Consider the following 11,309-nt stretch of genomic DNA (forward strand, 5'->3'; position numbering starts at 1 on the left):
ATACGGATGCAAGTTGGGCTGGAGAAAAAGGAGATAGACGGTCAACTTCCGGTTTCTTCACAATAATTGGAGGAAACTTAGTTGCGTGGAAAAGTAAGAAACAAAAGGTCGTGTCCCTATCAAGTGCTGAATCAGAATTTAGAGGTATCGCAAAGGGAGTAGTGGAGGCATTATGGATTCAAAAACTCTTGACAAAAATAGGATTCCCTCCAAAAGAAGTTATTCAAATCTTATGCGACAATGAAGCAGCCATTGCCATTTCAGAGAACCCGGTTCAACATGATCGAACCAAACATATTGAAATCGATCGACACTTTATCAGAGAGAAGTTAGATGCCGAAATTATTTCACTTCCATCAATCAGATCAGAAGATCAACTTGCCGACATCCTCACAAAATCAGTCAACGGAAGACTCTTCAGTGAAGTTCTTGGCAAGTTGAATATTGGAAACCCCACTATTCAACTTGAAGGTGAGTGTTAGAATACTGGATTAAAACATCAAACCAAAGTTACCTTTTTAGGTAACTAACTTTAGGATCAGAAGTAAAGTTCTCTTCATCATTTCCATATTAAGAAGACCACAAGACATCATATGGTTCCAAGTTTCAACGGATATAAGTCAACCATAACAGTCAACCACAACAGCTCTTTCCCTTTAGAGTAAAGTGGTTCCAAAAGTAATAATGGAGCCTAACTTCATTAGGAAATAGCTGTTAGAGTTTTTGTGTATAAAACACTTAGCCTTGTAACAGTTTTCATAAATCAAGATTGTATCAATTCAGCTTGTATCAATTATTAGTAATCAATACAAACCATCATATTCATTTTCTTATCAATTTAACATTAATAAGTATAGTTTATTTAATATTCTGTGGTTAATAGTAATGAAGAACTTTGTTTGACATGTCCTATGTCTAAATTAAACAGCCATATCAAATAAGTCAATCTCATTGTCAATCTGTTTTTCAACTAATCCACATATACATTTAGGGTCATATAAAGTACCTATACAAGGAAAATATGGGTATTTCTTAACTATAGCTGATGATTGCAGTAAAGCTACCTGGATCTATTTACGAGCTCACAAGAATGATTGTTTTCAAGTTTTCAAGTTTTCAAGCAGTTTATGTCTTTGGTACTATTCAGTTTGAAACTCGAATCAAAGTTGTAAGATCATATAATACATTAGAATTCATTAAAGGTCAATAAGGTAAGTATTTGACTGATAAAAGTGTTAAACATCAAACCGCATGTCCTCTTAGACCTCAACAAAACGAAGAGTAGAAAAGAAACATAAACATATTCTGGAAACAACTAGAGCTCTAAGGTTTCATGTCAATTCACCACTAAATTTTTTGTAACTAACAATAACTAATTTTTCCGTTAAATTAACCATGTACACATTTCAATTATGACAATTTTGTTGATAGTCACAGTTGTATTCTCATGAGGGGTGATATTTTCAAATGCATAATTGATAGATCCACAACTATTTAACGCAATCTCCTCAAAATAACCTCACATAACTTTTAACATTACATTTGTTTAGCTTATCATTTAATGGTTGTTAGTAAATTTAGGTGAATCTATTAAAAATACATTTGAATATATCACTGCCCCTTTCTCATCCACTTCCACCCTACCAAAATCAGTTTCTCAGTTTTAATTCCTAACATTCCACTTAAATCAATACCGTAAATCCTGCATCTAATTTTGATTCTCTATCCCAAAATTCATAAACCCTATATCACATATTCACAAATCTACCAGTTCACCTAGTTCAATTCTAATTTGATAATTTGTGCATAATATATTGTTTTAAAGATAGCCTTGTCGACTCTATTTAAAAAAAAATAATCAAAAGTTTATTCCGTGAAAAACAAACCAAACAGATAACCGTTATAATACTGATGTGGCACCGTTTCGAGCCATATATTTTGCCATCGTTCTACGTATATTTTAATCGAAGTGGATAATAATTTCATTATGTTTAATTCAAAAATAAATAAAATTAAAAAAAACCAAACAACGAAAATCTAGTCGAGTGCGAAAATGATAGAACTCAATACTCTCATCAATTCATCCAGTAACGTAACCGCAATCGGCTACAATAATAGCCCTAACCGTCTCAACCACAACAAATCATTCAGTTATTTTACCATTAATAAACCAATTCCATTTCAATCGCACAAATTTCTTCTCATGAAACGCAGAAACAAATTCACACCTCTTTCGTCTTCAACGTCATCATCTACGGCAGATCCGCCGCTCACACCGCCACCACCACCACCGGCCGAAACTGACCAGGTTTCTGTTTATTTCAAATTAGGTTTTATAAAATTGTTCACATTCTGCGTTTAATAATTGATAGTATAACATATGCATATACCGACATGGCGATATAGTTATTGCTATTTACACATCTATGTATTATTGTTTTTAATATTAGAATGTGCAGAGAAAGGGACCTGATCTACAGACGCTATATCGGAGATTTTATAAAGTAGCTGCACCGTATTGGTTTTCAGATGATAAGGTTCAAGCAAGGATACAATTAGCTTCTGTATTTGCCCTAACTTTAGGAACCACCGGAATTAGCGTCGGTTTTAATTTTCTCGGTCGCGATTTCTATAATGCCCTAGCTAGTAAGGACTTTCAAACTGTATATATAATATACATACACATGCATTGTTGATGTTTGCTGATAAAATATCTCTCTATAAATAAATGTGATAGATAAGGATCAAGAACAGTTTACAACGCAACTCACGTACTACCTTGCTGCTTTCGCCGGTGGAATTCCGGTGAGCACATTGCTGCATTCTTTTAGGTATTGCTCACCTGTATACTTGAATTATGTTTTTCAATGTTGCGAACGATGAGGTCTAGCGTGGGTGAAAATGTTAGTGGAATGGATGTGTTAATAGTGATTGTAGCTTACTATTTCGTGTGTTTTAATTCTATGTGTTATGTGTTGTAGGTTTTTGTTTTTAGAGATTATGCAAGAGAAACTCTTGCTTTGAGGTGGAGATCATGGATGACAAACTATTACATGGAACGATATCTGAAAAATCAGACATTTTACCAAATACAGTCTCAGTCGATTATTGATAATCCAGATCAACGAATCGTTGATGATTTAAGCTCTTTCACTGGAACATCACTTTCGTTCTCATTGACACTCTTCAATGCCTTGGTGGACTTGATATCGTTTAGCAACATATTGTTTGGCATATATCCACCTCTTTTTGTTATTCTATTAGTGTATTCAATTGGCGGAACAGTCATTAGCATTTACCTTGGAAAGGTAAGATTTTGAGCTTTGGATTTGAGGTTATAAAATTTTGGATTACCATTTATTGATTTAACTTGTGGCGCTGTTGTACGTTATTTCAGGGGCTGGTAAACTTGAATTTCATGCAAGAGAAAATGGAAGCAGATTTCCGTTATGGGCTTGTACGTGTCCGAGAAAATGCCGAGTCAATTGCGTTTTATGGTGGCGAGGAGAATGAAATCAAACTCCTTTTGCAGCGTTTCCGAAGTGCTTTTGGGAATTTAACTGTATGAACTCCATTACTGACGCCTACTGTTGCCTTTCCTTACTACATTGTAATATTATGTTGCTCGGGTTTACAACTTGCAACTAACTTAAACCATTTTTGATGGTCATTTACATGTATAATGAAATCTATATTTTTTTAAGCCTCGTGTTTTGTTCTGTTTGCAGCAATTGTTGATATCCTCAAGAAATCTAGAGTTTTTCACCAATGGTTATCGCTACCTGATTCAGATTCTCCCAGCTGCAGTTGTTGCACCAATGTTTTTCTCTGGGAAGATTGAATTTGGTGTTATAAATCAGTCTGTTTCCGCCTTTAATCATATTCTTGGAGATTTTTCCCTCATTGTATATCAATTTCAGGCTATCAGTGCCTTTTCAGCTGTCATTGATCGACTAGGTACATCTTACTTTTGCCACTCAAGTCAAAACTTAAATCTTCTAATCTAACTCTACATCAAAATGCGAGCATTAGTTTTATATGATAAATTATGCAGGGGAATTTGATGATGTTTTGGACAGCACCAGTTCTAATGGTCCTGTGGAAGACGTAAATGAGATTCAACTAACATATTGCAATGTAAATGATTCAACTTTTTCCAAATCCAGAAAAGCTTTAAATTTCCAAAAACTCTTGGAAATTGAAAGTTTGAGTGTACAGACTCCTACAAATAAAGCCCTACTTATCAGAGATCTGTCACTGGAAGTATGCAGCAACGAGCATTTACTGGTCAGGATTCTTTATTGCCAAATTATTGATGACTACTTTAATTTTTTTTTTTAAATTTTTTTTTTTTGTGAGGTAATTGTTAAAACAATGGTAGGTCACTGGACCAAGTGGGAGTGGGAAAACATCTTTGTTAAGAGCTATTGCTGGTCTTTGGCGTACTGGTGGAGGCAACATTACTTTTTATGCTAAATATACACCAGATCTGGCTCCTAATGAAGAAAATGTAAATAGTGATAAAGTATCAAAATACCGGGATTTTAAAGGTGTATTTTTCCTTCCACAAAGGCCATACATGGTTTTAGGAACCCTCAGACAACAGTTGCTTTATCCCACATGGCCTGATGTTCTAGATTCTCCATCGCACAACTCTAAATCAACTGGTATGCAATCATACAACTCTAATCAAAAGATGAAAAATAATTGAACTTATATATAGTTCTTAAGTTGATGATCGCAAACCATATTATTATACAGATTCAATGCCTTTCGTTGAAGATGTATCTGCTAGATCTATGCAGCCTAGTACGGATGATTTAGTTCAAGCGTTAGAAGATGTGCATCTTGGCTATTTGTTATCACGTTATAGTGGTCTTGATACAACCAATGAATGGTCTAGCGTTCTTTCACTCGGTGAGCAGCAACGGCTCGCGTTTGCTCGCTTGTTGCTTTCTCAACCTGACCTTGTTCTTTTGGATGAATCTACCAGTGCTCTAGATGAAGCTAATGAGGTACTTCTTAGTTACTACTAATTATGATCACACCATTATAATGAATAAGTTTCTATTTTTTAGGTAAATGAATCGCATGATCATACTTGATTATTTTTTGGCAGGCTCACTTGTATGAAAAGATTAATGCAGCAGGAATCACCTATATAAGTATTGGCCATCGTTCAAGCCTTCGTAAATTCCATAAAAAGGCTTTGCGTATCTCACCAATAGACGTGGGCTCTGACCATCCTAATTGGTCTATAGAACCCTTGGAAGAAGGGGCGATATTCAACACCCTATAAATCTCGATTGCAACTCATCAAGTCAAGCTCCAGTTGGTGCAGGGTCCATTTTTTTTAAGAACAAGTACAATGGTTAATTATGTAGTTTTGAACCATTTTGTAGCATGCATTACAAGTGCTAATGGATAAGGTTCCATGGTCATATAGAATATTGATGAGCATGTTCCTTGGCTCTTTTGCATATACAGTTGATTAGGTGCTTTACTATATATGGCCCTGTTTGCTTTTTTTTCCTTATTAAGTCCTTTTATCTGAATATACATATGATGTCTGAAAAAATTAACCGATGAATGAATAATTATTATTTGTTTTTTGAGCTAAATAACTGTCTGAATAATTAAATTTACTAAATTAACCTTTTATATGTAGGCAGTTTTTAAATTGAGGACTTAAATAGAAAATCACAATTCTCATGATTTTTTAAAATTAAGACGCATCTTATTTGTTAAGTAAAAAACAAACACATCTTAATAACTTTTTATATTAAGTTCTATTCTATTAAGTCAATTAAGTGGGAAAAAAAAACATGGCCACATGTTACATATATGATTATTATTTTCTGTCTAATCATCAATTTCATTTTCAATCTTATTTTGCTTTAATATGTTACACCTTTATATGATTGCCATGTTTGTACCATTTGTTAAACTATATCAGTTATATTTACATGTTACTACATAAATTTTCACGATGTAAAGTAGAATAGTCTTCATCTTGAAATCAGATGTATTTGGCTACCAATTTTAAACAATACATAGAAATCATCTCAACCATAATGACAAAGAACTACGAAACTTTTTTCACTTTGAAAAATTTAGCTCTTTATATAAAATTATTGGTTGTTGTAACTACAGCCTTTGTAAATTTGTATGCTTCCATCAGAAGTATAGAAAAGAACCTTTTTATATACCCGATACAAAGTATCAAAGTGAGTAGACTACTAAACTCGCCACTAAGCCCAACAAGGCACCTGCGGCGACTTCAATTTCAGTATGACCAATGGATTCTTTCAGTGGACTAGATATAGGACCACTGCTTTCTGAACCATTTCCAATGTCATCGGTTAAGCAGGATGAGTTCACTCTCCTATCAGATGTAATAACTGGGCTAAGATTACTTGTTTCATCCATCTTGTGAGAGTTGCCAGATTCTGGATTCAACGACAATTTTTTTGATGAGGAATATGTATTTGGTTGGTTTGTGGTTAATGCTTTGTTTAATGTTCTTGCATGAACTCCCACTTCCCTTCTAACACCCTGCAAAATCAGAACTTTCAAGTATGTAAACCGACTTAGCCAAATTCAGTTAAGCAAACTCGGCCATAAGCAGCAGATGAACAATTTAAAACATAAACAGAAAAGTAAAGGTGTGGAAATTATATTATTTGATAGAAAACATTGCAAGATTAAAAATATGAAATATATATGATAATGGGTAGCTTCATACCTGTGCATCATACATAGTAAGAGCAGCAAAGACAACTGCCAAACCAAAAACTGAATCCGAGAAACCCCTGCAAGATTAGGAAAGGGGAGTACTGTATCAAATTTCAGATATTTGTCTCTGTTCATATTGTCACTGGGCATGACATAGAAACGAATTCAAATTTAACTGAATGCTATATGCTGTTTCTTCACGTGAAATAAAACCTTTCCAAACCAACAGACATTGCAGTAGCCACAGCTGCCTGCCCATTTAAATATGTAATGTTTTAGAGAATTATTGAACACCAAAACCAATATACTTTTTAACATAACAAAAACACAAGTAACAAAAGCAAACGCGTGCTCTGAAAAAAGAAACTTTACAGAAGAATGAGTTGAAGGAAAGCCTCCAGCTTGAAACACAGATTTTAGATCAAAATCTTTTTGATACAAAATGGAAGCTGCAAAAGGTTTCGCCAACTGTCCAAATGCACCACAAACAGTTGCTGCTATCAGCGCCTATAGAAAGACAATCGAAGGAAATCAGTTGGGTAGCAACAAAAAAAAAAAAAATAAATAAAAATAAATTTCTAATTGTATAGAACCTACATCATCACTAACAATTGAAACTAAATGAGAATATATCAAGTTCTTTCGGTATGCATCTCTCACACCTAGAGTCCAGCTTCTTTTAAAGACACATTGGGAACCAATGACATCACCACTATATGAGAAGTGAGAACGCGAATAAATAAAAAGACAAATGATATCTATCCCTAATCTATCAATCTAAGAAATAAATTTTGTTGGTGATTTTACTGGGTAGAAAGTGTTAGTATTCTATTGGTACTCTAAAACGAATTCGGTGAAGTTTGGGGTACACGTTCGTAAAGAGTTAGATAGATTGCGGAAGTCATAAGTGAGCTTGGTTATCTTGGAAAAGGTTGAACAGTGCTTTGCACAATCTGCGTGGAACGTAAGGCATGTGAAGCGCCGCACCATTAGGCTGCGCGCTGTGCCATACAAGGAATGCAGGGAACAAGTGGTAATGCCTGACTGAACACTGAACAGGTGCAACGGTTCACTAAAAGTTGCACAGGTTTTCTGAAAGTTAAAGCACGGTTTTACATGAATTTTAAGCCTATTTTAACACCATTTCAAGGGTGTTGATTACCAAGTGTTGTGTCATTTCATTATGACCATTGCCAAAGGTTGCAACCTTTTAATTGCACCTTTTCGACTATTATAAATAGAATGCTCCATATCCTGGAGTAAGGCTACAGATTTTGAATAATCTTTGCACACTTACTAGACACAGCATCCATAATATACAATCTATAATTGCCTAGATTTGTTATCTTTTAGCCTGGACGACAAATCATTCCTTGTCTTATCCCAATCAAGATTTCGTGTAACCTGAGGCTAATAGGGTCGAAATACTTGATTAGGAAAGTGTTTCGCGATTCAAGGAACAATCCGGTGATTATATTCTACAAACCTTGCCTCTAATCGGGTTTTTCGGTGACCATTTCCGACCCTAACCAATGAAATATTAGGCCTATGCATTGTTATTCAATCGCATGCACTCATACACCTTCAAAATCATTCCAATCGTACAGGCAAGATTGATTCCGTTCCTAATTTTCAGTAACAATTATGCTCACAAATTATAATCAGGTCTTATGAATCAATTAACATTAAGCGTTATAAGCTAGTGCTATTGAAAAACAAATTATAATCTAAAATAGATGAGAATGAAACGAATTGGATGACAATAATAATGATTAAAACCGAATACAATAAAAAAGAAGACCTTATTATGAGCAATTTCAACAATCATATCAGTTCCAACACTGATAGACGCAAGCATAGACGAAACATTGACTGTTCTTCTTCTTCTTCTTCTTCTTCTTCTTCTTGTAATCGGGTAACCACGATTAGTAGTCGTATAATCATCATCGTAATGGAGTTTGTTGGTTTGATTTATGGAATGTAATAATCTATTTGAAGTAGATAAGAAGCTACAATTGTGAAGCAACATCTTTCAACTGTAAAATTCGATTACGTGAACAGCTCCGGTACACCGGTGAAACTGACGAATTGAATTTTATTACTCCGGCCGGCGAGATGTAGTAGATTGACTACAAAGAGGATATAATACTCCGTAAATAGAGTGGGAATTAAGAGATGCTAACAACCACCAACTGTCGTAAACGATTTGGGCCGATTTTATTGGGCCAGAACTTATGAGAGGGGCTTCTTGGGTCATATTTGGATATTTTGTAAATGGTTAATGTAAAGGTGATCCTAAGTCGGTTTCCTTACATATTTAGAACTAGCAAAATACCGGCACGCCGCATAGTTGCAAATTCATATTTAACGTAGCGTTATGTATTTATAGAGTTTAAAACACGTTGCTACGGAAATGTTTGGAAACACGTGGTTAGTACCTAGCATACCTAATATGTTGCGCGTTTTTATGGCAGAAAAATCGCGTAAAAAAGGGAATAGAACCATCAGTATGATGTGGTTAACATGAGTTGTTTATTGTACGTGTATGTATATTAGTATATGTATGAGAGATAGACCGAAAGATTTAGCGTTTTTTAAGATTCCTCTGTTTCGCGTGTAGTTAGTTGAGGTGTGTTTGTAAAATTATTTCTAGCTGAACGGTGGTGTCGGAAAAATTTAACTCGTGGCGAGCTGTAAGATATGACCCGTTAAAAATTTGAGTGAAGTTTGTTTAAGATTTTTTATTAAAATATTAAATTTACATTTCACTTCCCTGTTGCGAGGGGTTAAACTGTATTTTGGACAAAGTTTAGGGGCCGAAATTGCTTCTTTTCTTGTTATGTCGTTTGATAAATTGAATTGGGCAAATACGACCAATTCATGGACGCCGTTTAGTATAAGGTGATGATATGTATACAACTCATTTTTGTTATGTACACAACCATCATGTTTTACAGTGTTGTACTGTATAACACTGTAAAACATGATGATTGTGTACATAACAAAAATGAGTTGTGTACATATAACTCTCTGTTAGTATATAGGTAAAATGGTGATCATAAAGTGATAGTGATAAACTTACAATATTATAATGTGTTAGAATAAGTATATGTAGAGGTGAAAAGGTTACTGGATTACTTATAATTTGGGTTTCGGGTTAGTTTAGGTTATGTTCTACTTTAAACGGATCAAGTTTAAAAAGACAAAAAAAAATTATGGAGGGAAGTTAAAACGAGCAAGTGGGGTTAAGGTAATTGAAAATCGCTGGATCTATCATATGATTGAATTCCTCGTACGTTGTTTTTCGCAATTGTGAAATGACCCGTAAAATTACGGGTTTGCTTAAACGAAACATTTTAATTATATGTTTTAGGTATTAAGTGAATGTACATGATAAAGTCCTTTAGTTTATTAACCGGTGAAACTACATATTCCGACTAAGAAAGTTATCGTTATTTTTACAATGAGACATGTATTTCGCATACATATGTAAGGTAATTTATCCTGTAAAGAGAACTCATATTTGAATAAAAATTGTAATATAATAATGTTATAGTTATAATTATAATTATAATAATAAATACTAATAATAATAAAGTTCGCTTAAAAATTTAGTATCTATATATCTAATAATAATTACTCCGTATTAGTTATAACAAATGTCTCTTGAATTATTTTTTAAAAATTAAAATACAATTATAATATGAAGGTTGTACAATATGATTCAAAGTTTGTACATATGTTCATGAATGTTTTGTAAAAATTATACAATTTATTTTAAAGTTTGTACATATGGTCATTGAAGTGTTTTATCATAAGGTTGAACATAATGCTCCAAATAATGTACATATGATCATAGAAGTGTTTTACCATAAGGTTGTACATAATGCTTCAAATATTATATATATTGCCATGGGGGTGTTTTATCATAAGGTTATACATAATGCTTCATATTTTATATAATTAATATGTTAATATTTTTATTAAATATAATTAATTATTTTAATGACATTATCATGAGTGGTTTAAATTTTTTTAATTTATTTTTGAAATTTTTTTAAGCTTGAATAATCTTTATTTATAGCATCATCATTATAGAAATTTATTAGAAAATATAAATAATATTTTAAGTTGTTATGCCCAAATTATTATTGTAATAATTTTGATAGTTTATAGGGATTGTGCAAAATCTAATGTTGTAAATTAAAGTTAAGAAAGAATTAATATCATTCATCACTCATATTATAAATTCATAATTCATAATGTAAAGTTCGAATTTGAATTATATGTAAAAGTTTGTTAATATAATTTATTATATGCTTAATAATTTCGAATCTTCTATACTTTCTATTAAAGTTCTAAAATGATGACATCATAAAAATATTATTTCCTTTGTTAAAAAAATCAAAAAAAATAAAAAAATATTTAAGCATGATAAATGATGTCATTAACCTAAATAATTTGAATTAAAATAAAATCTTATTAATTATTTTAATAATGTCATATATAAAGATTATTCAAATTTAAAAAAATTCAAAAATAAAGAGAAAGAATTCTAACCCCAATGATGATGT

The 11,309-nt window shown here is 32.9% G+C and overlaps 2 protein-coding genes across 3 annotated transcripts; one reads left to right on the top strand and one right to left on the bottom strand.

Annotated features, from left to right (window-relative positions):
* Nucleotides 1-2,017: 2,017 nt before the first annotated feature.
* On the top strand, nucleotides 2,018-5,563 carry LOC139851775 (ABC transporter D family member 2, chloroplastic). 2 transcript variants are annotated; one of them, XM_071840936.1, is made up of 10 exons: nucleotides 2,018-2,308; nucleotides 2,451-2,646; nucleotides 2,738-2,805; nucleotides 2,982-3,308; nucleotides 3,398-3,562; nucleotides 3,729-3,957; nucleotides 4,055-4,287; nucleotides 4,382-4,667; nucleotides 4,762-5,015; nucleotides 5,120-5,563. In XM_071840936.1, exons 1-10 carry the CDS (start codon nucleotides 2,054-2,056, stop codon nucleotides 5,297-5,299), a joined length of 2,193 nt encoding a protein of 730 aa, XP_071697037.1. In that variant the 5' UTR covers nucleotides 2,018-2,053; the 3' UTR covers nucleotides 5,300-5,563. The 2 variants fall into 2 exon arrangements, with proteins under 2 accessions (XP_071697037.1, XP_071697038.1); XM_071840937.1 differs by having other exon boundaries at nucleotides 2,460-2,646.
* Nucleotides 5,564-6,122: 559 nt separating this feature from the next.
* Nucleotides 6,123-8,857, bottom strand: LOC139855653 (uncharacterized). Its single transcript, XM_071844898.1, has 5 exons — nucleotides 8,537-8,857; nucleotides 7,108-7,242; nucleotides 6,949-6,986; nucleotides 6,746-6,812; nucleotides 6,123-6,555 (listed from the first exon to the last, which is right to left on the bottom strand). The coding sequence occupies exons 1-5, from the start codon at nucleotides 8,762-8,764 to the stop codon at nucleotides 6,223-6,225; spliced, it is 801 nt and encodes a 266-aa protein (XP_071700999.1). The 5' UTR covers nucleotides 8,765-8,857; the 3' UTR covers nucleotides 6,123-6,222.
* Between the last annotated feature and the right edge of the window lie 2,452 nt (nucleotides 8,858-11,309).

Source organism: Rutidosis leptorrhynchoides, chromosome 6 (genome assembly GCF_046630445.1).
Source record: "Rutidosis leptorrhynchoides isolate AG116_Rl617_1_P2 chromosome 6, CSIRO_AGI_Rlap_v1, whole genome shotgun sequence".
Taxonomy (NCBI): Eukaryota; Viridiplantae; Streptophyta; class Magnoliopsida; order Asterales; family Asteraceae; genus Rutidosis; species Rutidosis leptorrhynchoides.

What these genes read in the sequence shown, in the direction of transcription:
- LOC139851775 (XM_071840936.1), top strand. Translation starts at nt 2,054, where the DNA reads ATGATAGAACTCAATACTCTCATCAATTCATCCAGTAACGTAACCGCA. An exon ending in CTTTCGCCGGTGGAATTCCG is followed by an intron (nt 2,806 to 2,981) that starts GTGAGCACATTG and finishes TATGTGTTGTAG; the next exon opens with GTTTTTGTTTTTAGAGATTA. An exon ending in AGCTGTCATTGATCGACTAG is followed by an intron (nt 3,958 to 4,054) that starts GTACATCTTACT and finishes TAAATTATGCAG; the next exon opens with GGGAATTTGATGATGTTTTG.
- LOC139855653 (XM_071844898.1), bottom strand. Translation starts at nt 8,764, where the DNA reads ATGTTGCTTCACAATTGTAGCTTCTTATCTACTTCAAATAGATTATTA. An exon ending in TTCCTTCAACTCATTCTTCT is followed by an intron (nt 6,987 to 7,107) that starts GTAAAGTTTCTT and finishes TTAAATGGGCAG; the next exon opens with GCAGCTGTGGCTACTGCAAT. An exon ending in TTACTATGTATGATGCACAG is followed by an intron (nt 6,556 to 6,745) that starts GTATGAAGCTAC and finishes CTGATTTTGCAG; the next exon opens with GGTGTTAGAAGGGAAGTGGG.